The 26,949-nt window shown below is 40.0% G+C and overlaps 2 protein-coding genes across 3 annotated transcripts in view; one reads left to right on the forward strand and one right to left on the reverse strand.

Moving 5' to 3' along the window:
* The window catches only part of RO60 (Ro60, Y RNA binding protein), a 34,003-nt gene extending 24,578 nt beyond the window's left edge, over positions 1-9,425 (forward strand). The window contains exons 8-9 of the mRNA XM_055419922.2: positions 84-230; positions 1,928-9,425. Of these exons, the coding sequence (XP_055275897.1) occupies positions 84-230; positions 1,928-2,080 (300 nt within the window). The 3' untranslated portion in view covers positions 2,081-9,425. The remainder of the gene's footprint in view (positions 1-83; positions 231-1,927) is intronic.
* On the reverse strand, positions 73-22,457 carry GLRX2 (glutaredoxin 2). 2 transcript variants are annotated; one of them, XM_055419926.2, is made up of 5 exons: positions 22,268-22,457; positions 20,742-20,805; positions 12,060-12,236; positions 10,700-10,835; positions 73-212 (listed from the first exon to the last, which is right to left on the reverse strand). In XM_055419926.2, exons 1-4 carry the CDS (start codon positions 22,366-22,368, stop codon positions 10,704-10,706), a joined length of 474 nt encoding a protein of 157 aa, XP_055275901.1. In that variant the 5' UTR covers positions 22,369-22,457; the 3' UTR covers positions 73-212; positions 10,700-10,703. The 2 variants fall into 2 exon arrangements, with proteins under 2 accessions (XP_055275901.1, XP_055275900.1); XM_055419925.2 differs by lacking the exon at positions 73-212 and having other exon boundaries at positions 9,824-10,835.
* Between the last annotated feature and the right edge of the window lie 4,492 nt (positions 22,458-26,949).

The raw sequence follows: 26,949 nt of genomic DNA on the forward strand, positions 1-26,949 counted from the left end.
ATAATGTGTAAAATAGTATACATCTCAGTATGGAAATGAGAGCATTTTCTTTTATTCTTAACCATGTTTTTATTCTGAGTTAGATCCCAGCAGGTGGAACTGATTGCTCTCTTCCAATGATCTGGGCTCAAAAGACAAATACAGCTGCCGATGTCTTCATTGTATTCACTGATAACGAGACCTTTGCTGGAAGTGTCCATCCTGCTGTCGCTCTGAGGGAATATCGAAAGGTAAAGCAAATTCTAATATTCTTTCTCACCCCAAACAAGATTCAGTTCTAAACCAGTCAATATTTTTTTTTTTAAATGATACTGAAGGTAGTTGTGTACCTTTGTAAAAGGAATACAACACTAGTTCTGGACTCAACAGTACTTGAAATGAGGAAGTACTGAGTATACATATATAATTTATTTCAACCAGTTCCAGATGTATACATTTTAATATCCTTTGCAAGCAGTATTTTCAGTAATAATCAAAATTCTTTGAAATTTAATCAAAAATTTTTAATGATTCAACATCATTTCTGAGTTTTGCTAAGACCTATGTAAACGTAAAGCAAAGCTATAATATAATGTGTTTTAAGTGTTACGAGTATTTCTGAGTTCCAATCAGTGCTCTGCAGTTGAACTTTCTGAAATGAGGGAATTGTTCTGTATCTGCACTATCCAGTATGGAATCTGCTAGTCAGGTGAGAATGTGAAGCACTTGAATTGTGGCAGGTGTGACTGGAAGTAGAGCTAGAACTTGATGAAGAGTGGTGGTTCTCAAAGTGTGGTTTCCCTACCTGTACCTTTTCTTAGCATCACCTGGGACTTTGTTAGAAATGCATGTTTCTGGAGCCCCTGGGAGACCTGCTTAGTCAGGAACTCTGGGAATGGGACTATGTGTTAACAACCCTTTCTGGGGATTCTCGTGTGTGCTTAAGAGAACAAGTGAGAGAATGGAACTCAGAGTCAAGAAGCCTGGGTTCTGAGTCCTGGGTCTTTCTCTTTATACTAGCTGTGGATCCAAGTGAATTATTTAACTGGTACATGTCATAATTGTATATCACTGCTGTGGTATGTGCCAGGCTGGTTAAAAGTACTACTTACCTTCTAGGGTTGTTATAACAATTGTTACTGTTTAGTCGCTAAGTCGTGTCCGACTCTTTTGTGATTCCTTGGACTGTAGTCCTCCAGACTCCTCTATCCCTGGGATTTTCCAGGCAAGAATACTGGAGTGGGTTGCCATTTCCTTCTCCAGAGGATCTTCCCCACCAGGGGATCGAACCCTTGTCGCCTGCAGTGGCAGATAGATTCTTTACCACAGAGCCACCAGGGACGCCCTCGTTAGAACAGTTAACGTTAGATCAACTGTCTAAAGAGTTCATGGTATCTGACATAGTGCATACTCAATGACTGTTAGTCTTTCTCAAAAACTCAAGTATTTTAGCCTTAAATCATAGCTGCAGAGAACGGGTTATTACGTTGACATTATAGTAATGACATTTATATATGTCATACATAGCAATGTCATAGAACAAAAATTGATAACCCCAGGAACTGTTTTCCTTATGTGTACCCATACATACTGCCCCAGTGTATGATGTGCTGGTAAAAATGTCTGATGTCTCTCAATATTCTGACAGGTTTCATGAGTACAGAGTCCCTGTGCTGCTCAGGAATGTATATTGTGTCCATAAAATGAGTAATAACATCCAGCAGAGAAGCAGGTTGTTCACATGTTTAATTTTCTATACTTCTAAAGATCACATTCTCTTCTTCTGAAGTCTTCTGGCCCCAGAAGACTGACAGATTTTATGGAGGAAAAACAAATTGGCTTTGTAATGAAAAGCTGTGGTAGAATTTAAAATGTTTTAATTTTGGAGGTTATTTGCTTTTGCTTATTAACATACTATTTTTAAAATATTTTTGATCTTTTCCTACAGAATATGGATATTCCAGCTAAATTGATTGTTTGTGGAATGACATCAAGTGGCTTTACCATTGCAGACCCAGATGATAGAGGCATGCTGGACATGTGTGGCTTTGATACTGGAGCTCTGGATGTGATTCGAAGTTTCACATTAGATATGATTTAACCATAAGCACCAGCACAATCTAAGAGGTCCACTGCCATCAGTGATCTCGCTAAAAACACACAGCTGCTTCCCAGCTAATCTTAATCCACTGAAGGAAGTCAGACAGTGGTACAATATGTGCATAATGGAAAGGTTACCTTACCAAAAAAAAAAGAAGGAACAATAAGATGAGCCCAAAGTTCTTTCTACTAAACTAGCTTTTGGGAAATAGCCTCAGACTACACTGTAGCCCCCTCTACCTAACAGAGAACTTCTTGTTGAGACACTGTAAAATAGTCAAACAGTTCTGCTTTGGTGAATGATCACATTTGTACTTAAAAGAAGTGAGAGCCAAAAGTGTAAGTAATCCTATATCATGTTATTTGTTTGAGAAATGCCTTTAAGTTTTCTTAAATGTTTTCATTGGTAAGGACAGCTTTGATAATGTCCAAATACTCTGAAATGCACTGGACCATGTACTGTGATTGATTATGAGACTCCTTGTAAATTTTTATACTGATGGATAAAACAACCAAGACATTTGCTTGTGAATGAGTTTTACAAATTGCTTTAACAGTTTTCTCCAATCATATAAATAGCAGCAATCTCAGTCAGTGAAAAAGATACTGCTTCTGAGGGTTCATTTACACTTACAGGATTGTTTACCATTAACCAGAAACATAATGGAAACCTTTGAGAAGAGATACTAAAGTTTGTATCAGTTGAGGAAGTCTTATTTTGGTTTGTTCTTGTTTGTTTATTGCTGTGAAGGGCATGACTTGATGGTTTCCTGTGGCTTATACCAACATAGCCACATGTAGGAACACATTTTTACATGTTCATAAATGAAAACATAAGATGTTTCAAGCATTTAACTTCCCCTACTCATAATCTGAAAAATATGACAAAATCTCAAATGTAACCATAATCTGGTTATACCTTACTTTAAAATATTGTTTTTAATTACTTTTAATTACTTTTTTTAGCCAAGTATAAATGGGTTTTAGATATTTCTAATTGTAAACATGTTGGCATCCCTCTGTCTGCTATTTATTTGTGGCAAAATATTCTTTTTTGATAGTGTAAAAAAATAAGCAATCTAGATCCTTCAGGTTTGAAAGGCAATTTTTGAGTGGCATATTACCACTAATCAGTCTATAGGAAATTAAATTTTTCTTATTTGTGTATATTAAATTTCCTATTCATTATAAAGTACATTATTTCCTTGAGCAAATACCCCTTCTGTGTGGGGAGCTTTAAGCTGTTGAAACGCCAATATATTTGCTCATAATTATATCATGGTTGGCTAAGATAATGTGCACATAAAACTTTAGTTTTTATGTACTGTTCTTTAAATGTATTTAAAGATTTACTGGGGATTTTTAAAGCCTTCTCACTATGAAAAGTCAAACAATAAGTGTAAATCACAGACTTTGTGTGCTTGGGGGTTAGAGATTTTATGTTAGGGGCAGAAGGATTAAGTAATGTTAGAATTTGTATATTTTCTTCTGCTTCATGAGAAATCTGGGCTCTGGGAGTGACAAGAAAATGTCCCTTTCAAACTTATTTGACATACGTATACTGGGTTTATCTGATATGTAGCCATTCCTTCAAGGCAGCTGGTAGCAATTTGTAAATATTGTGGTTTACCTGAGATTTTGGTCAACAAAGCTAGTGGCATCACTACCCAACACCCGCAAAACACATTGCTTCTGGTATCTTTGGTTTTTTTACCCTCTGTCAGGCATTAGATTTGAAATGGTAGCTGTTTTCGATATGTTAAAATATTATGCTCAGATTGAATTTAAAGTTTAAAGAACCTTCATTACATAAACCCAAGGTGGTCTTAAAAATTATAACATGATCTAACTTTTTATTCCTAATAGAAATGTTAAGTCGAATATAATATAAACGCTTATTTCCTTTGGTTAAATACTGTTTCTATGTTGTTTTTAGACAGAATATTCAGGAACTAATATTAATAAATCCATCAGAGAAGTAAGATTAGCTGTGACCTTTTTGCAGTCACATAGGAAAGTCTATTAAATGCTAAGATTTGAGAAAGAAAACTAAAGATCACCACACAAGGTAGCTTTATTTTCAAATCATGGAGCTTTAGAGCTGGAAATAACCTTAGAAATATAAGCAGTAAACTTTTTACTTAGGCTTGGAACTCGAGGTCCGAGAGAGTATGACATTGGAGCCCTAGATCTAGAAACGGCCTCCTCATTCTCATTCCAGTGTTCATTTCCCAAACAAAATGGGAAGACATTTACTTACAAGAATAAGGGATAAAATAGAATTCTTGAAGACTTTTATCTGTTTAGGTATTAGGAAATAATTAATGTATATACATGATTGCTTTAGGAGTAGAAAAACAGAAATTGTGAACATGTATACTTTAGTAGTTCATAGTGACCCTCAAGCACAATTAATATCTTAATAACCTGTGTTGCTATATAACATAGTCATATAGAAAAAATAAAAACTTTACCTCATTATGAATAAAATATTCTCAAGTAATAAAGAAGTTTTATTTTCTGAATTACTTTTAGCATTACCACTGATTAGGAAAATGTTGCTTTTAAAAAAACAACCCTAAGAAAAATAAACTTTATGTCCCAGAAAATAAGTAAATATTTTTAGAATATAGTTGTAATTAGTAAAAACAAAAACTAATCTTATAATCCTACCCTTTCCTTGTTAGTTGAAATTTCTAGGAAATTCCACTTAGGAACACGGTCTTGTATTGTTTAGTTTAGTGATCATCTTACGGGAATACTGGTGAGGAAAATGCTCAATGAATGGGATGTACCATCATCTCCCTGGAGCCTCTTTCACTCTAACTTACTGTGTGACTGGAGACAACCAGTTTAACCCTTGTGATGCAATTTTGCTATCCTTAAAAGTAACATATCTGATCCTTGGATCATAGAAGAATCAATGAATTTATATCTGTATAAAAGTCAAAATTGGGAAGAAGGCTTGCAATACAAATTAGAACTTCTTTAAAATTAAAACTTTTAATAGGGTATATGTTTTGAAAGATAAAATGTTTTAGAAAAATAGCTTATTAAGCTGAGTAATTTTTTTAAACACTCTATTCTGAATGGGAAATGTCATCATTCTCTGATATGAGAAGGAAGTAATATATTCCAAGTCTAAGATCCCATTAAAAAACAAACTCATACTCTTAAGTAAGAAGATGGTCTTACAAACATTTGCTTTATGTTTTAAATAATAGGTAAATCTATAAATGACAGAATATCAGTTAATCAGGCTTTTTTTCTGCAAAGCAATTTAAAGTTTTTTGGGAAATTTAAGACAGGATTTCTGAATAAATGTGAGGATCTGATAGTTAAGTGAGAAACGTCTTTAGAAGCACAAGCTACATCGAAACGATAAAGGAAAATAATTGTGATCACTTATTGGACTTATTTTAATTTGACTTAAAGGTACCCACACATTTCTTAATAAGGCCCTTACAGTAAGTAAGTAATGAAAATTAGTAAAAAATGAAAAATTCTTATCTTGTTTACCAGACATGGGTGATTTGTTAAGGCAGTAAACCCCTCTAGAGAAATGTCAGATAGCTGCAATGGAAACATGCACAAGGGAGAATTAGGAAAAAAAAGGTAAGTCGAATTAGTTAATGAGGTGTACTTACTGTATGCATTTAATCTAGTATATCCCATATACCTGCTCCCTAGTCCCTTATTTGTGGAAAGATTATTTCTGTACCTTTTTTTTTCTTTTAAAATTCCTTTCTTCTGATATTTTGGTCTTTTGTTTTTCTACTCCTGCTCTACCTGAGTAATAAAGTGAATGACAAAATCACCTGTATTTAGCTTTGGGATACATCTTTTGCAGATTGCTTTTTGTTCCACATAGAGTTAAGGCCACATTCTTTTTCAAATTAATAACAGGCAGGTCTCCTGGAACAATAATCAAACTGATAAATTCTCTTCCCAGTCAGGTTAACTTGTATACCTTTTATATAAGTTGTATGCAGAAATTTTGTGGCCTTTTGAGTAGGGTTAGGTATTCAGCCTCTGTTTGCAATTATAAGTGTACCTGGCTCTTAGAAAAAGCACTCTTTGAAAAATAAATAACTGAATATTCTCAGAAAGTAGCACATCTCAGTGCTCATAGTTCCATAATTATAAAGACTACCCACAAAATCTTTGGTCTGCCAAGTACTTGATGATGCTCTATATACATGGCTTGTAGTATAAAAGGTCTTATAAATAAGACTTGTATCCACATTGAACATTTTTTTACTTGGTAAGTGTTTTATTTACTTTTGAAAAATTATCATGATGTTAATTTAAAAATTAATCCTATGGTAGTATTTTTCATGTAGAAAACTAATAAAGAAAACTAATAATGTAGTTAAACTTACTGTTTGAATAGAAATTATAATAAATGACACATTTTCCTAAACTCTGAAAATACCAAATTATATAGGAAATTGGTAAAAAGAAACATAAATTTAGGAGATACGTTGCAGAATTCTATGACTGAAATTAATGTGATTATTTTCAATGAGAATTAATTTTGTAAATACAATGAAAATATATAAAAGGTATTTCTGAGCCTAAGAAAATTTTTCCGTTTGCTTCTATTTAATTTAGTACCGCCATGTTACAGTAATTTTATGAACAGAAGTGAAAATATTTCATTTTCAAATATATTAAAATTTTTCTGTTTTTAGAAGCTATCAGAATCTCTACAAAAGAAATAGTAAGTTAGATACGTTTCACTTAATAAACACTTGGATTGTTAAGGGTAGTAAATGGGGTTAAAGCCTTGCTATTTTATGTATCATTACCACATAATTGATGGAACATTAATTATATCAATACAGTCACTGTATCGAAACCTCTATTAAGCTTTATTTGCAATGCAAACTGTTTAGAATCCATACATGGCCAAATCAAAGATATTATATAATTAATGAATAGTAACCAAGAAAAAATATTTTTGTTGCACTACTAAAGATGTACTACATGTAATTTGGTGTGGTGTGACTAGACATAACTTGTAATGCATCTGAATTATATTTTCCTCCTTTTATTGTCAGCTTCTGATGATGAATAAATTCTCCTAAGGGATGAGCTAAATGAAATCAGCTTTAAAAAAATTGGGGAAGAACTGTTACAATCTAGTTATAAAATCTCCATTTTCTTTATATAATGGCTTTGATTTCCATATTTGACCACTCAGTATTTAAATTATACAGACTAATGTCTGCATAGAATAAAATTGAAGTATATAAGAGCCTTAAAGTGAAAAAAAATGAACCTTCTGACTGCCTTAAAATACGACTAGCTCTCTAACACAGGCATACATACTTTGCTTAGGGTCTGTTCATTAAGTAATGCCTTAATAGTGTCAGTATTTCTGAAGTACAGAACTTGAAGATTCTTTTACAGCTTTCTCTTTTACATAAAGAATGGAAATTTAACCAGTTTTAAAATCTGATTGTATGTTAGTTTAAGCACCCATTAACAGGATAATCTAGGACACTGATGTGTTATACATACATGACTGTTAACATCAGTAATACCTTGTGATAGTTTAAGGTTTTTTATTGTTTTGTATAACAGATGATCCAAGAAGCTGGACTCTAACATGATCTCCAAGGACCAAGTTGCATATTTAAACACTCTGAGTGAAAAATAAAGTTGTACAGTTCCAAAAATGGTTAATTTTTTTAAGGGAATTTTTCAAGACAAAAGGCAAATATTTTCTTTGAAGCCTACCAGCAATTCATTCAAAGAAGTGAATACAGTTGTAAAACAGTTGCAATAAGAAGTATCCAGGCCAGTGATGTTTAATTACATTCACATTTTTACATTCACTTTGCCTTTTAAAGCAGGAATATTTTATAAAAATGAGAGAAAACTTTAAATTGTCAAGCTGGTGCTTTAAAGTATATAAAGTCTGATTTATAACACATTCCATTTCAAAGGAAAAGGACCCTGAAAGAAGGGGCGGGGGTTTCCTAGATCAGTTGATAAACTCACTGTTGAGTCTTCCAAGTTATCACTGTAAATAGCACATCTAACAATGTAATTCTGCTGTTTTCTGATAGAAAAATGGATGAAACACTAATGTATGAAATTTGTTTCATGACAAAATAGTTTCCACCAATACTGTGAAATCTGGACTCTCCTGTCTAGCCCTGCAAAACCCATACTGGATAAATCATTTTAGACATCAAGTGCAGGTGGGCACAATGTGAACTGTTTCTGGTCACTTGTATTATTGTAGAATTTGATAGAGGTACCAAATAAACTATGCACATTAAGTATTTGTCTTTTTATTTCTTGAAAGAAGAATTTAAAGGTTATGGCTTCTAAGAAGCTTCCAGGTGGCACTAGTGGTAAAGAACCAGCCTGTTAATGCAGGTTAGACATAAGAGACGCAGGTTCAATGGAAGATTCCCTGGAGGAGGGCGCGGCAACCCACTCCAGTATTCTTGCCTGGAGAATTCCGAGGACAGAGAAGCCTGGCAGGCTGCAGTCCATAGGGCCACAGAGTGGGACATGACTGAAGTGACTTAGCATGCATGGCTTACAAGATGTAAGACTCTTGGCCTTAAACATTTTATAATCTTACAGTATTTGAATATTCAGTCTTATAATAGTTGAATAAAATGAAATTAAGGTTTCATCATTAATACTGGTCTTGAAATGCCTCAATGTTTATTTAAAATGTGTGCTTGAGGATTCTTTTCCAATGGGTATTAATTATAGAATCAAAACTAGATTTAATAAAAATACACATTTTTAAAGAGTTTAAAACAGGATTCTTTTGTGGGGGAAAAAATATTCAAAGTTGCCTTTGGGAGGAAGGAAAGGATAAATTAGGAATTTGAGATTAACATATACACAATACTGTATATAAAATTGGAGAAGGAACTGGCAACCCACTCCAGTGTTCTTGCCTGGAGAATCCCAGGGACGGGGGAGGCTGGTGGACTGCCGTCTATGGGGTCGCACAGGGTCGGACACAACTGAAGCGACTTAGCAGCAGCATATATAAAATAGTTAACTAACAAGACCTGCTGTATAGCACAGGGAACTACTAAATACTGTGAAATAACCTACAAGGGAACAGAATCTGAAGAAGAATATATACACACATATATATATATAATAGGTATATAATCTGTAACTGGGTCATGTTGCTTTATACCTGAAACTAATACAACACTGGAAAGCAACAATACTTCAATTACAAAATTTTTAAAAATAGAAAGTAAAAGTTGCCTTTGGGAAAAGGTAACACCAAAACTCAACTATGCAAATAAAAATATTTTAAGTGCCCATTTACAGAGATTTCTTTTCTCTGAAAATTCCCATCAGACTTTCATATTAAATGTTCTAAGATCGGAGCCAGAGGAATTGAAGAGAACAAGCTACATATGAATATACCCACCAAAACTTTATAAACATTCATTCGATGTTAGAGTTCTCCATTTAAAGATGGCAGAGAACAGCTGTATGGAGAAAGATCACAAACTGCAGCTGACCCTTGGAACGTGGGTTTGAACTGTGTGGGTCCACTTTGGACGTGGATTTTTTTCAGTAATAAATACTGCGGTACTAGACAGTCTGTAGCTGGATGAATCAGGGTGCGGAGGACTGATTCTGAATTACACTTGGATCTTTAAGGTGGTATTCAGAGCCCCAATCCATGCCTTGTTCAGGGGTCAACTGTAAATATTTCCTCACAGATGAGCAAAACTAAACTTTATTTTAAACCTTAATTAGGAAACTTGCCTTTAAAAAAATATTGCTCAAATAGTATTTTTTTTTTTAGTATTAGTAAACAATGAAACTCAAATATATTTTAAAAGTCCCTTTTCTCCCAGCAGCTTTTCAGCTTTCCAATTAAATATTTTGGCAATTCATGTCTAAGTTGATCAGTGGTAAAAAGTGAGGGGGGAAAATGGCCTGTTTTTTAAAAATATTAAACAGTTTGTCTTTCAGATCTTAACATTAAAAATCAAGCACCAAAAAAAAAAATCATACTTTTTCTTAAACAGGTCACCATTTTCTTCCTAACCTATGATTCTGGAAAGAAAGTACAGCTGCCAAAACCTAGTTTTGCCTTAGATTTATATTAAGACTTTTATCCAGCTGTAATTTATGGTGTTATGGACTGAATGTGTCTCCCCAAAATTTATGTTGAAACCCTCATTCCCAGTAACAATATGCTTTTTTCTACTGAAAACTTATGTCCCCCCACCCAAATGTCTTTCTGTTAATCCTCTGCTTGGTAACAAGTCCCTGCATAATCAGTTAGACTAAAGTTCTTGGTCATCTGGGACTGGCATGTCACTGGGGCAGCTTCTTAGTCCCACAGGACTGTCCCTTGCAGCACTCACTTCAGATGGCTCTCTGTCCAGGTTGTCACCTATTATCTGCTCCTTCAGTTTTAAATATCTTTTTTACTGAAGAATTAGCAAATAAGATGTTTCCACAGTGATTTATTGTTCATTATTTGTACAATCTTTTCATGAAGATAATTCATATATTTAAAACACCTTCCAATATTTGAAAGGCATTATCAGGCAGTATCATTTTAAATATATAGTGACATATTACTAGCAAAGTTATATTCACTTACATCACTAAAGTTCTTCCCTCTTACTGTTTTTTAAGTGACACTGATGAACTAGTGGAAGCAATTTCCCTTCTTTGTGAAGCCTATGAGTGTCAGTTGCACCTCCAATAAAAGTTCCATTGACAAATATTCGTGGTACCTGTTGGATAAACAAAAGTTTAGATGTCATCCTGGGTGTCAGAAGTATAAAGCCATTCACAGGTTCCTAATACATGCTACTCTGTGGGTGCTTTTATGGGTAAAGCACCATATAAAGCTCTTTGATAATTACCTATTTAAACTTTCCAACCCTTCAGGTGGGGCTTCCCTGGTTAGCTCAGTGGTAAAGAATCCATCTGCCAGTGCAGGAGACAGGCTCAATTCCTGGGTTGGGAAGATCCCCTGGAGAAGGAAATGGCAACCCACTCCGGTATTCTTGCCTGGAAAATCCTGGCGACAGCCCATGGGCTCACAAAGAAGTCAGACTTTGGGTCTAAACAATAACCTTTCAGGTGGGTACAAAGGAGGTAAAGGAGGCACAGGAACTTGCCCAAGATCACAAAATATGTGAGAGAACTGGGGTTTAGACCTAGGACAAACTGACTCTCAACCCCTTTCTCATCGCTTTGGCATATAAAAGGCAAAATAAAGCAATCAGCAATCTCTAATGATTAATAATGTTTAAGTGGTTCTTTCTTACCATTGTTTACTAAAGGGGAAGAGTACATTATCAACTCCTTAACAGGCACATATAAATAGGAAGGAAAATGGCACATAAAAACAGAAAGGGAAAATAATGTTGCCATTATTTTTCTTTTTTGTTCCTTTGGGTTTGGTTTGTTTTTTTTTTCCACACCATGCAGCATGCAGGATCTTAATTCTGCCTGGCCAGGGATAGAGCCCCTTACAGTGGAAGCTCAGAGTCCTGACCACTGGACAACCATGGAATTTCCTCTATTTTTTCCATAATGCATACTATGGGAAATCCTCAGATTTCAAGAATCTAAAAACATGGAGCCCAAAAGCACTCTTATTAGTACAGAAAATGAAGGACTCTTGATCAGGACTGTTCAAGTGAGGAAAGAATTCTTCATCTTGAAAAAGTCCCAGGAGGATGTCAACCATTTACAGACCACCACTCATGCCAACACCATTACCCCACCCGTTTCACACACTCACTCACACACACACACGGTAAAAATTTTTTAAAAATAGAACTCTGTTGTTTGCTGGTCTATGAATCTGTTCCAAGATCCGCCATTTCTTTACCAGTTCAGATTCTCAGAGTATGTCTGGCTCACTTTTCCCTACACAAGGATACAGGCCCTCGGTGACCCAGCTCACCACCCACTTTGGGGCAAAGCACCACAGGGAATGGACTCACAGTTCTTTCACCAGTCATTTTGTGAAGAGCGTCTTGAAACTGACTTCCATATTCAAGCATGTCCAATTCCACCACTTTATAGTTAACATTCATGTCATGGAAAAGGTTTTTTGCCATCGTACAGTAAGAACAGGATGTTTTGGAGAAAATCACCACACAATTATTAGAAATGGTCTCCTGAAGTAAAGCAAAAACAAAAAGAGCATTTTAATTCTAGACATTACCTCTAAGAAAGGAATCATGATACAGGAGATATATGATATAGGAGCAAGGGTTTTTGATAAATGATATACATGATATAATAGGGTGGATTTTGGAGCCTCACAATTCAGGGCTCAGACTCAGGCTATGTCATCTAATTCTCATCTGTAGATTGAGGACAAAGGAACATTATTAGGGAAAAGGGATGTGATGGGTGGAAAGTGTTGGCACAGAGTAATAACACAGATAATCAGCCAATTCATAGACAGCAGACACTTCTGTGTGCCAACACAATCCTTAACATTTTACTTTCACTAGTTCACTTCAACCTCACTACAATCCTGAGATAGGTCTTTATCATTGCCTCCACTTCATACATGAGGAAACTGAGGCAGAGAGGAGGGTGAATAACTTAGCCCTGGTCCTCAGCTCGTAAGTGGGTAGCTGGGATTTGAACCCGTGCAAGTCTGAGTCCACAGCCCAGGAACTTAATCTCTTGTCATACTACTTCTCAAATATTCAAAAGGTGTTCAGGAGTTAACTCCTTACTTGTCTTTTTAAATATTTTTTTTTACCATCTTAACCATACTTTGCTTTTTTTTTTTGGCTGAACGACACAGCTTATGGGGTTTTAGCTCCCCAACCAGGATTGAACCCATGTCCCTGGCAGTGGAAGCCTGAAGTCCTAACCACCGGACCACCTGAGAATTCCCTTCTTTGCTTTTTTTTTACATTGAAATATAACTGACTTACATGATTTTATTAGTTTCAGGTGTATAGCATGGTGATTTGGTATTTTTATATTTTAAAAAATGATCACCCCACTTCCTTAATGTTCAATGGTAAAAAATGACGTACACATGCATGCTGAATCACTTCAGTTATGTCTCTTTGCAAACCTTTGGACTGTGCCAGGCTGCTCTGTCCATGGGATACTAGAGTGGGTTGCCATGCCCTTCTCCAGGGGATATTCCTGACCCAGGGATCAAACCCATGTCTCATACATTTCCTGCACTGGCAAGCAGGTTCTTTACCACTAGTGACACCTGAAGCCCCAATGATGTATGATTTATCTTCAAAATGTAAGGCTTTCAAGGATCCAGGTATAAACAATAGTTTTTCCCTTCAACTTCCACTCCTTCCTTGTATATCTTTATAGTAAAAAAACAACTGTCATCACTGTTTTGATAAGATATTCCCCAGCATTCACTGTTCCTGGAAAAGCTACTTCCAGAGATGCTGAACCAGTGGGTTTGAGGCAGAGGTCAGAAACTATTTCTAAAAAACATTCCCAACAATTCTAACATCAGCCTGGAAGCTATATTAGCCTTGGAAGCTCTCCTGCCTGCTTTTATCACAAAGACCCCGAGGCTTCGCTATGCATCTGTGTCACAACTTCACGGGTAAAGTTTGTTGAGCTTTGTGCGTATCAATGCCCAGGTCCTTCGGGGATGTCTGAATGGACAGATCTAACACATAAGCATCTGCTACGTTGTCCTAGTGTGAGTCATAAGTAGCACCTTCAAGATGAAGGTCAAAAATCAGAGAGTAGGACAAAGTGGTTCAGAAGTTACATCCGCCCTTGGGGGTCAGAAGGATTCCAAGTCAGTGCCTGTTCAGTTGTTCAGTTACTAAGTCATGTTCAACTCTTTCGACCCCATGGACTGCAGCATGCCAGGCTTCTCTGTCCTTCACTATTTCCCACAGTTGGCTCAAATTCATATCCACTGAGTTGGTGATGCCACCCAACCATCTCATCCTCTGTCATCCACTTCTCTCCTGCCCTCAATCTTTCCCAGCATCAGGGTCTTTTCTAATGAGTCGGCGCTTCACATCAGGTGGTCAAAGTATTAGAGCTTCAGCTCTAGCATCAGCCCTTCCAATGAATATTCAGGGTTGATTTCCTTTAGGACTGACTGGTTAAATCTCCAGGCTGTTCAAGGGACTCTCAGGAGTCTCAGTTCAGTTCAGTGAAGTTCAGTTCAGTTCAGTCGCTCAGTCGTGTCCAACTCTTTGCAACCCCATGAGTCACAGCACGCCAGGCCTCCCTGTCCATCACCAACTCCCGGAGTTCACTCAAACTCACGTCCATCGAGTCGGTGATGCCATCCAGGCATCTCATTCTCTGTCGTCCCCTTCTCCTCCTGTCCCCAATCCCTCCCAGCATCAGAGTCTTTTCCAGTGAGTCAACTCTTCGCATGAACTGGCCAAAGTATTGGAGTTTCAGCTTTAGCATCAGTCCTTCCAATGAACACCCAGGATTGATCTCCTTTAGAATGGACTGGTTGGATCTCCTTGCAGTCCAAGGGACTCTCAAGAGTCTTCTCCAACACCACAGTTCAAAAGCATCAATTCTTTGGCGCTCAGCTTTCTTCACAGTCCAACTCTCACATCCATACATGACCATGGGAAAAACCATAGCCTTGACTAGACAGACCTTGGTTGGCAAAGTAATGTCTCTGCTTTTTAATATGCTATCAAGGTTGGTCATAACTTTCCTTCCAAGGAGTAAGCGTCTTTTAATTTCATGGCTGCAATCAGCATCTGCAGTGATTTTGGAGCCCAAAAAAACACTGTTTCCACTGTTTCCCCATCTATTTCCCATGAAGTGTTGGGATCAGATGCCATGATCTTAGTTTTCTGAATGTTGAGCTTCAAGCCAACCTTTTCACTCTCCTCTTTCACTTTCATCAAGAGGCTTTTGAGTTCCTCTTCACTTTCTGCCATAAGGGTAGTGTCATCAGCATATCTGAGGTTATTGATATTTCTCCCGGCAATCTGGATTCCAGCTTGTGCTTCTTCCAGCCCAGCGTTCCTCATGATGTACTCTGCATATAAGTTAAAGAAGCACGGTGACAATATACAACCTTGAGGTACTCCTTTTCCTATTTGGAACCAGTCTGTTGTTCCATGTCCAGTTCTAACTGTTGCTTCCTGACCTGCATACAGGTTTCTCAAGAGGCAGGTCAGGTGGTCTGGGATTCCCATCTCTTTCAGAATGTTCCACAGTTTATTGTGATCCACACAGTCAAAGGCTTTGGCATAGTCAATGAAGCAGAAATAGATGTTTTTCTGGAACTCTCTTGCTTTCTCCATGATCCAGAGGATGTTGGCAATTTGATCTCTGGTGCCTCTGCCTTTTCTAAAACCTGCGTGAACATCTGGGAGTTCACGGTTCACATATTGCTGAAGCCTGTCTTGAAGAATTTTGAGCATGACTTTACTAGTGTGTGAGATGAGTTCAACTGTGCGGTAGTTTGAGCATTCTTTGGCATTGCCTTTCTTTGGGATTGGAATGAAGACTGACCTTTTCCAGTCCTGTGGCCACTGCTGAGTTTTCTAAATTTGCTGGCATATTGAGTGCAGCACTTTCACAGCATCATCTTATAGGATTTGAAATAGCTCAACTGGAATTCCATCACCTCCACTAGCTTTGTTAGTGGCTCTCTAAGGCCCACTTGACTTCACATTCCAAGATGTCTAGCTCCAGGTGAGTGATCAGGCCATCATGATTATATTGGTTGTGAAGCTCTTTTGTGTACAGTTCTTCTGTGTATTCTTGCCACCTCTTCTTAATATCTTCTGCTTCTGTTAGGCCCATACAATTTCTATCCTTTATTGAGCCCATCTTTGCATGAAATGTGCCCTTGATATCTCTAATTTTCTTGAAGAGATCTCTTGTTTTTCCTATCCTGTTGTTTTCCTCTATTTCTTTGCATTGATTGTTGAGGAAGGCTTTCTTATCTCTCCTTGCTATTCTTTGGAACTCTGCATTCAAATGCTTCTATCTTTCCTTTTCTGCTTTGCTTTTCGCTTCTCTTCTTTTCACAGCTATTTGTAAGGCCTCCTCAGACAGCCATTTTGCTTTTCTGCATTTCTTTTTCATGGGGATGGTCTTGGTCCCTGTCTCCTGTACAATGTCACGAACCTCCGTCCATAGTTCATCAGGCACTCTATCTATCAGATCTAGTTCTTTAAAACTATTTCTTACTTCCACTGTATAATCATAAGGGATTTGATTTAGGTCATATCTGAATGGTCTAGTGGTTTTCCCTACTTTCATCAATTTCAGTCTGAATTTGGCAATAAGGAGTTCATGATCTGAGCCAGTCAGCTCCTGGTCTTGTTTTTGCTAACTGTATAGAGCCTCTCCATCTTTGGCTGCAAAGAATATAATCAATCTGATTTCGGTGTTGACCATCTGGTGATGTCCATGTGTAGAGTCTTCTCTTGTGTTGTTGCAAGAGGGTGTTTGCTATGACCAGTGAGTTCTCTTGGCAAAACTCTATTAGCCTTTGCCCTGCTTCATTCCGTGCTCCAAGGCCAAATTTGCCTGTTACTCCAGGTGTTTCTTGACTTCCTACTTTTGTATTCCAGTCCCCTATAATGAAAAGGACATCTTTTTTGGGTGTTAGTTCTAAAAGGTCTTGTAGGTCTTCACAGAACCGTTCAACTTCGGCTTCTTCAGCATTACTGGTTGGGGCATAGGCTTGGATTACTGTGATATTGAATGGTTTGCCTTGGAAACGAACAGAAATCATTCTGTCGTTTTTAAGATTGCATCCAAGTATTGCATTTCGGACTCTTTTGTTGACCATGATGGCTACTCCATTTCTTCTTAGGGATTCCTGCCCACAGTAGTAGATATGATGGTCATCTGAGTTAAATTCACCCATTCCAGTCCATTTTAGTTCACCGATTCCTAGAATGTCTATGTTCACTCTTGCCATCTCCTGTTTGACCACTTCCAATTTGCCTTGATTCATGGACCTAACATTCCAGGTTCCTATGCAATATTGCTCTTTACAGCATCAGAACTTGCTTCTATCACCAGTCACATCCACAACTGGGTATTTGTTTTGCTTTGGCTCCATCCCTTCATTATTTCTGGAGTTATTTCTCCACTGATCTCCAGTAGCAGACTGGGCACCTACCGACCTGGGGAATTCCTCATTCAGTATCCTATCATTTTGCCTTTTGATACTGTTCATGGGGTTCTCAAGGCAAGTATACTGAAGTGGTTTGCCATTCCCTTCTCCAGTGGACCACATTCTGTCAGACCTCTCCACCATGACCCGGCCATCTTGGGTGGCCCCACACGGCATGGCTTAGTTTCATTGAGTTAGACAGGGCTGTGGTCCATGTGATCAGATCAAGAGTCTAGGTGTCTGCGAATCTATTTTCATGCTTTCTCTTCTGCTCACTCTCAATATTTACTACAGAAGTCTATCTCAGGGAGAGCTAGTCAGGCCAGAGCTATACTACTGAATCCATTTTACAGATGAGAAAACTGAGGTTGAGGAGTTCACAGCACTGAGTGGGATTCCACCCACCCTGTCCCAAAACCGACGCCAGTGCTCCTTCCTCACTGTGCTGCCTCAGCTTAGAGACACCCCAAGACCATAAATTTAGAGAGAGAGGAGCACCCTGGCGGCTGACACGTGGTAAAGTGAAAGTCGTTCAGGTGCATGTGACTCTTTGAGCATGGACTGTAGCCTGCCAGGCTCCACTGTCCATGGGATTCGCCAGGCAAGAATAGTGGAGTTGGTGGCCATTCCCTTCTCCAAAGGATCTTCCTCACCCAGGAATTGAACCTAGGTCTCCTGCATCATAGGCAGTTTCTTTACCATCTGAGCCACCAGGGAAGCCCTGACAAATAGTGATGTAGATATTCCTCAGCGATCAATGCAAAGAAATAGAGGAAAACAATAGAATGGGAAAGACTAGAGATCTCTTCAAGAAAATTAGAGACACCAAGGGAATATTTCATGCAAAGACGGGCACAATAAAGGCCAGAAATGGTATGGACCTAACAGAAGCAGAAGACATTAAGAAGAAGTGGCAAGAATACACAGAACTATACAAAAAAGATCTTCATGACCCAGATTACCACGATGGTGTCATGATTCACCTAGAGCCAGACATCCTGGAATGCAAAGTCAAGTGGGCCTTAGGAAGCATCACTATGAATAAAGCTAGTGGAGGTGATGGAATTCCAGTTGAGCTATTTCAAATCCTATAAGATGACGCTGTGAAAGTGCTGCACTCAATATGCCAGCAAATTTGGAAAACTCAGCAGTGGCCACAGGACTGGAAAAGGTCACTTTTCATTCCAATCCCAAAGAAAGGCAATGCCAAAGAATGCTCAAACTACTGCACAATTGCACTCATCTCACACACTAGCAAAGTAATGCTCAAAATTCTCCAAGCCAGGCTTCAACAGTATGTGAACCGTGAACTTCCAGATGTTCAATCTGGATTTAGAAAAGGCAGAGGAACCAGATAGCAAATTGCCAACATCTGTTGGATCATAGAAAAAGCAAAGAGTTCCAGAAAAACATCAACTTCTGCTTTATTGACTCCACCAAAGTCTTTGACTGTGTGGGTCACAACAAACTGTGGAAAATTCTGAAAGAGATGGGAATATCAGACCACCTGACCTGCCTCTTGAGAAATCTGTATGCAGGTCAAGAAGGAACAGTTAGAACTGGACATGAAACAACAGACTGGTTCCAAATTGGGAGAGGAGCACGTCAAGGCTGTATATTGTCACCCTGCTTATCTAACTTGTATGCAGAGTACATCATGAGAAACACTGGGCTGGATGAAGCACAAGCTGGAATCAAGATTGCCAGGAGAAATATCAATAACCTCAGATATGCAGATGATACCACCCTTATGGCAGAAAGTGAAGAAGAACCAAAGAGCGTCTTGATGAAAGTGAAAGAGGAGAGTGAAAAAGTTGGCTTGAAGCTCAACATTCAGAAAACTAAGATCATGGCATCTGGTCTCATCACTTAATGGCAAATAGATGGGGAAACAATGGAAACAGTGTGAGACCTTATTTTTTTGGGCTCCAAAATCACTGCAGATGGTGACTGCAGCCATGAAATTAAAAGACGCTTGCTCCTTCGAAGAAAAGCTATGACCAACCTAGATAGCATATTAAAAAGCAGAGTCATTACTTTGCCAACAAATGTCCATCTACTCAAGGCTATGATTTTTCCAGTATCATATATGGATGTGAGAGTTGGACTATAAAGAAAGCTGAACGCCGAAGAATGGATGCTTTTGAACTTTGGTGTTGGAGAAGACTCTTCAGAGTCCGTTGGACTGCAAGGAGATCCAACCGTTCATCCTAAATATTAGTCCTAAATATTCACTGGAAGGACTGAGGCTAAAGCTGAAACTCCAGTACTTTGGCCAGCTGATTCGAAGAACTGACTCATTTGAAAAGACCCTGATGCTGGGAAAGATTGAAAGCTGGGAAAGTGAGAAGGGGATGACAGAGGATGAGATGGTTGGATGGCATCACTGACTCAATGGACATGAGTTTGAGTAAACTCTGGTAGTTGATGATGGACAGGGAGGCCTGGCGTGCTGCAATCCATGGGGTCGCAAACAGTCGGACACAACTGCGAGACTGAACTGAACTAAGAGATTCCAAACTGAGCGGGAACTCAGGGTGACAGTGTCACAGTTTCTTGAACCTTCCTTCTCACCTTTTCTCAACCCTGTCCTTGCTAAATATTTCATGGTTTCATATTCTTTTCGTTTGTTTTTTTTTTTTGGCCAAATTGCGAGCTGTTAGTTCCATGACCAGAGATTGAACCTGTGCCCCCTGCAGTGGAAGCATGGAATCTTAACCACCGAACTGCCAGGGAAGTTCCTCATGGTTTCCTATCCTTATTATAAAAGTAGCAATCCCTCTCTACACGTCTCTAACATTACTGTTATATTCAGCAGCTATGAGTGAATACTATTGTAGTCAAATAAACCAAAGGCAGAAATGTTTGTGTGTAGTGGTGTTTGGTGGTGAGGAACAGAGAAATACGTATGTCCTTTACGCTACAAGGGTAGAAAAACATACATACAAGAGGAATTTTCTGAGGCAGACTTAACTGGGCTTTGCAGTTCAAGCAAGAGAAAGACAAGAGAACACAGCAGTGCACAGTATCCTTGAGAGGATCAGTCATAGAGTAACTACTACAAACTAGGTTCTATGTTTTAGAAAAATGGCTTCTCAGGGCAGAAACTAACAATATGCCTGGCTAAGGCACCCTGACTGGTAACAACAGGAAACCTGAGGTGGGTGAGATGGAAAGAGCAGTCAACCTCATAGACCCAACTTAGAGGAGTGAAGGCACCATTAAGAATAAATCTCATAACGACTTCCCTGGTTATGAGTGGTTAGGATTCTGTGCTTCCACTGCAGAGGGCACACATTTGATCCCAGGTCGGGGAACTAAAATCCCACAAGCAATTTGGCACGGCCAAAAAAAGAACAAATCTCATAAATTCTGACTAAGAAAATGATCCAGAACTTCTTTGTATCATGCATGATTTTGATAGCAAATTTAAAAATATATTAACTTAATAATTAATTTACTAGACTATGTCAAGTTTGGATAAGCATAGTAAATATGTACAATTCTATTTCCACCAAGGAAAGTTTTTTCCTACATGTCCCCCATCACTCACTTGGATCTGATTCACGGGAGCAGTTGCTGCGTTTCCCAAAGATGACGATGTGCTGTTCCCCATCCTAAAATGAATTTTAAAGAGCAGTGCAGTTAAACATTAAGGATAGTATATCAGATGAAATCCATTGAGAGAAACCTAATATGCAAATATGTATCCAAACATATGAAAGAGAAAAGCTTTACTTGCTATCACTACAAAATAGCATTGTCAAAGTATTTGTTTACTAATATCACAAAGGCCTGCATCCTTTACTATCTAGCGTTCAGGAAAGAAAATGGAGGTTAAGGGACGAAGGCGTGGACCTACGTAGGAGCTTTGGTGGAACAACACATCAATTTGTCTTATCAACTAAGAGAACACATCCTTTTCATCTCAGTTTCAACACTTAATTAGCATTCCCAAACCACCTACTATTTGCATCTACTCTGGAAGCAGGAATTCTAGTAGAACTTTCCTAAGACCATATTTCCTTACGTACTAAAAGGAGGTGGAAGGTGTATTCTGAAACATCACCTTCCCTGCCAAAGAAAAGAGAAAACTGCTGGAAGGCACGTTTCTCCAATTCCAGTCAAAAAAGTAAGTTGTTTAATACACGTCTCTCTTCTCCATTAATGAAGTAGCCACTAGCCATGCCACGTTTATGGAACACCTACTATGTGCTAAGCAGGCAAAGGGCTGAAATGCCGCAGGGATAGTATCACTGTAAGAACACCACTGAACCTCCAGGACTTGTCAAATAGTTACACTATGTGATTGGCACCTTCTGGAGGGGGCTTCTAGTTTAGCAGAGAAGATTAATCAAGGGCTCCTCGAGTCTTGCAAAACTGGCAGAAGTTAACAGATCGAGGAGTTAAGAATAACGTCCCAGGCAGAGGGATGGATGTACAGACAGGCGAGCTGGTAGGACAGCCCCGACCGGCCGCGCGGGAGTGAGGCGGGCAGAAAAGGGGCGATCTCACAACGCAGGCCTGGGGGCCGCGGGTATTCACCGACCTCGCTCGAGCCAGAGGGGACACCGTCCTATCTCGAAGACCTGGCCATTTGGTAGAAAGCGCCACTTCCACTTCCTGCCGCAGAAGCCAGATTTAGCAAATGAGAATGTAGATCGCTCGGTTAAATTAGAATTTCAGATAAACAGCGAATAACTGTTTAGCCTACGTAAGTTCCGTGCAATATCTGGAATATACTGAAACCAAACCATTATTCGCTGTTTATTTGAAATACCAGTTTATTAGGGCATCTTGTATTTTATCTAGCAACCGAGGAGGAGGGGAGGTTCAATCCAGCAAGACAGGCTTGTGCAATCTGAAGATCACGTGGTCCCGAAATGGCCAAGAGCGTTTAAGGCACCTTCTCTCCCGGTCCCTTCCCGGCCTCCCGCCCTTCAAGGCGCCTCAGCAGCTCGATCGGACTGCGGGCGTACCGGGCGCCCGGGAAGAAGCCGCCCCCGCCCAACGCTAGGTCCAGACCCCCGCAAGGCCGCACAGCCACACCCAGCCCGTGCTGCTCGCAGAGCCGCTTACCCAGAGCCCGAAATTTCCGTTGGCCCCTCAAGCCGGCCCGCTGAGCTGTTCCTGACTGGGACGAGCCGAGTCCCCACCAGCGCTGCGCGGCGCCAGTACATGGTCTTAGCGCGGGGCCGCAGCGAGCAGACAGCCCAGCAACCGCGGGCCTGGAGATCCCGACCCCGCCCGCCGGCTCCGCCCTACCCGGCTGCCCACGCCTCCGCCGGCAGCCCCGCCCCGCCGGGGCCCCGCCCCCAAGCCCCCGCCACGCCCCTCCCCGCCGTGGCCCCCCACCCCACGCTCCTCCTCCAACCGCGGCCCCGCCCCTCTGGGCTGCCTTTCCTCCGCCGGCCCCGCCCGCCGGGATGCCCCTCCTCCACCGGCGGCCCCGCCCCTTTGGCCGGCCCCGCCTCCACTCTCGGATCCCGCCTCTTCACCTGGTTCCGCCCCGTTCTTTCCAGCCCCGCCTCTGTCTTCCGGCCCCGCCTCCGCCTTGCCCCCGAAGAGCCCGCCTCCGCCCTCTGGCCCGGCCCCTGCTAGCCGGTCACGCCCCCTCCGGGCTGCCCTGGAGGCGCCGGTCTCTTCTACGCCGCCGCGGGGTCTTTCTCCCCCAGGCAGCCCGGGCGCTGGGTCTCTGCGAGTCCCGCCCACTAGGGGGCCGCTGTTGGAGTCCCAGCTGATGCCTCACCTGCCCGAGTCCAGGGTTCATATCCAGGTTCCGCCCCTATGCTTTTTCGGATCGAGAACGCTTATAAAGGCTTACAGACACGTGCAGGCACTGCCTGGGAACTGTGGCCAACCTTCTGACGAAACGGAAAACAAAAACAATGAGTGTCGGACACGGAATCAAAAATGCCTGGGATGTTTACATAGGATGGTAGTGTCAGCGCAACTTCCTGTCGGACTGGTCTTTGTGTTGGTGATATCAGAGCCTAAAGATGTCATCTCAAAATTAGGCCATTGATTGAGAACGCATATAAATCAGGAATATTGGATTTTAGTATAAAGTGATCCAATGTAGAACATGCATTCCAAAGAAAACAAAATTGTATTTTGAACATAAAATTAGAAGATAAAAGTAACCCACGAGTGTTCACTCTGGATTTGAGAGCTGTTAATGACAGGATTGTGTCATTGAGTCACGGTAATAATAACCCTTTATGCATAGCTAGGTAAAAAAGAGGCGTGTCGTCCTTTATTTACTGACATTGAAATCTATTTAAGGTCAAAGGTCAAATTGTGTGTCTAAAATTCTAGGCAGTTGTTAGAACAATCCAGACATTTTTTTGATGGTTCATTCTCAATTAGCTAAATTTAAGATTCATGCAGAGTCGGACACGACTGAGTGACTGAACTGAACTGAACTGAACTGAAGATTCATGCTACCAAGTTTCAGAATGAGAACTTCTGTTTCTAACAGTTCTCTTCCTACTTTCAAGTGGACCATTTTTCATTTCTTCATAAAAGGATGAAGATTTATTGCAAAATCAAATATTCTAAAAGGTGTAAAGCCTTCTTTAAAAATCCAAAATTAACTTTAAAAATAAAGATATGTTATCTACAGTGTCGCAGCATATTGTCTGTGTGTGTGTATGTGTGTTTAATCAAACGACAGCTAAGCTATTCAGGAAATTTACTACGACTGTTTCTTGTTTTGATGTAGAATTTTACCTTATTGTCTCAAATTGTGTATTGTGAGGTGAAACAATTATGTCACGATTTGATTTTAATATAGTATAGATGGCCTAGATTAAGGGCAAAACTATCTGGACAGATTGTTTTTTAAGGGAGTCCCAAATGAGAGTTGTTGTTCAGTCGCTCACTCCTGTCTACTCTTTGCAACCCCATGGGCTGCAGCACACCACTTCCCTGTCCTTCACTATCTCCCAGAGTTTGCCAAAACTCAAGTCCATTGAGTTGCTGATGCCATCCAACCTTCTCATACTCTGTCATCCCCTTCTCCTCCTGCCTTCAGTCTTTCCCAGCATCAGAGTTTTTTCTAAGGAGTTGGCTCTTCACATCAGGTGGCCAAAGTATTGGCGCTTCAGCTTCAGCATCAGTCCTTCCAATGAATATTCAGTACTGATCTCCTTGAGGATGGACTGGTTGGATCTCCTTGCAGTCCAAGGGATTCTCAAGAGTCTTCTCCAACATCACAGTTCAAAAGCATCAATTCTTCGGCCCTCAGCCTTCTTTATAGTCCAAATCTCACATCCATACATGACTACTGGAAAAACCATAATAGCTTTGACTAGAAAGACCTTTCTTGGCAAAGTAATGTCTCTGCTTTTTAATATGCTGTCTAGGTTGGTCATAGCTTTTCTTCGAAGGAGCAAGGGTCTTTTAATTTCATGGCTGCAGTGACCATCTGCAGTTATTTTGGAGCCCAAGAAATAAACTCTGTCACTGTTTCCATTGTTTCCCCATCTATTTGCCATGAAGTGATGGGACTGGATGCCATGATCTTAGTGTTTTTTTAATGAATTTATTTATTTTAATTGGAGGCTAATTACTTTACAATATTGTAGTGGTTTTGCCATATACTGACATGAATCAGCCACAGGTGTACATGTGTCCCCTATTCTGAAACCCCTTCCCACCTCCCTTCCCATCCCATCCCTCTGGGTTGTCCCAGTGTACCGGCTTTGAGTGCCCTGTTTCATGCATCCAGCTTGGACTGGTCCTCTATTTCACATATGGTAATATACATGTTTCAATTATATTCTCTCAAATCATCCCACCCTTGACTTCTCCCACAGAGTCCAAAAGGCTGTTCTTTATATCTGTGTCTCTTTTGCTGTCTCTTGTATAGGGTCATCATTACCGTCTTTCTAAATTCCATATATATCTGTGTTAATATACTGTATTGGCATTTCTCTTTCTGACTTACTTCACTCTGTATAATAGGCTCTAGTTTCATCCACCTCATTAGAACCTATTCAAATGCATTTCTTTTAATAGCTGAGTAATATTCCATTGTGTATCACAACTTTCTTATCCGTTCATAAGCTGATGGACATATAGGTTGCTTCCATGTCCTGGCTATTATAAACATTGCTACGATGAACATTGGGGTACACGTGTCTCTTTCAATTCTTGTTTCCTTGGTGTGTATTTTCCCAGCAGTGGGATTGCTGGATCATATGGCAGTTCTATTTCTAGCTTTTTAAGGAATCTCCACACTGTTCTCCATAGTGGCTGTACTAGTTTGCATTCCCACCAACAGTGTAAGAGGGTTCCCTTTTCTCCACACCATCTCCAGCATTTATTGTTTGTAGACTCTTTGATGGCACCCATTCTGACCAGCATGAGATGGTACCTCATTGTGGTTTCGATTTTCATTTCTCTGATAGTGAGTGATGTTTAGCATCTTCTTATGTGATAGCCATCCATATGTCTTCGCCAGTTGCTTCATTTGCTATCATTTTCTCCCATTCTGAAGGCTGTCTTTTCACCTTGCTTATAGTTTCCTTCACTGTGCAAAAGCTTTTAAGTTTAATTAGGTCCCATTTGTTTATTTTTTCCTTTTATTTCAATTACTCTGGGAGGTGGGTCATAGAGCATCTTACTGTGATTTATATCAGAGAGTGTTTTGCCTCTGTCTTCCTCTAGGAGTTTTATAGTTTCTGGTCTTACATTTAGATCTTTAATACATTTTGAGTTTATTTTTGTGTATGGTGTTAGAAAACAGAAAATTGGATTAAAGATTTACTGAGCATGGCCCCACCCATCAGAACAAGACCCAGTTTCCCCCTCCATCAGTCTCTCCCATCAGGAAGCTTCCAAAAGCTTCCTGGAGGGGATAAGCCTCTTATCTTTCTCCAACAGAGGACAGACAGACTGAAAACCATAATCACAGAAAACTAATCAAACTAATCACATGGACTACTGCTGCTGCTAAGTCGCTTCAGTCGTGTCTGACTCTGTGCAACCCCATAGATGGCAGCCCACCAGGCTCTTCCATCCCTGGGATTCTCCAGGCAAGAACACTGGAGTGGGTTGCCATTTCCTTCTCCAATTCATGAAAGTGAAAAGTGAAAGTGAAGTCACTCAGTCGTGTCCGACTCTTAGCAACCCCAGGGACTGCAGCCCACCAGGCTCCCCCGTCCATGGGATTTTCCAGGCAAGAGTACTGGAGTGGGGTGCCATTGCCTTCTCCGACAGCCTTGTCTAACTCAATGAAACTATGAGCCATGCCACATAGGGCCACCCAAGACGGACGGGTCATGGTAGAGAGTTCTGACAAAATGTGGTCCACTGGAGAAGGGAATGGCAAACCACTTTAGCATTCTTGCCTTGAAAACCCCATAAACAGTATGAAAATGCAAAAAGATAGGACACTGAAAGATGAACTCCCCAGGTCATAGGTGCCCAATATGCTACTGGAAATCAGTGGGGAAATAACTCCAGAAAGAATGAAGAGATGGAGCCAAAGCAAAAACAACACACAGTTGTGAATACGACTGGTGATGGAAGTAAAGTCTGATGCTGTGAGGAGCAATATTGCACAGGAACCTGGAATATTAGGTCCATGAATTAAGGTAAATTTGAAGTGACCAAACAGATGGCAAGAGTGAACACCGACATTTTAGGAATAAGCGAGCTAAAATGGAATGGAATGGGTGAATTTAACTCAGAGGACCATTATATCTACTACTGTGGGCAAGAATCCCTTAGAAGAAATGGTGTTGCATCATAGT

The sequence above is a fragment of the Moschus berezovskii genome, chromosome 17 (assembly GCF_049115385.1).
Source record: "Moschus berezovskii isolate FMDL1 chromosome 17, NW_MosBer_1.0, whole genome shotgun sequence".
In the NCBI taxonomy this organism is placed as follows: Eukaryota; Metazoa; Chordata; class Mammalia; order Artiodactyla; family Moschidae; genus Moschus; species Moschus berezovskii.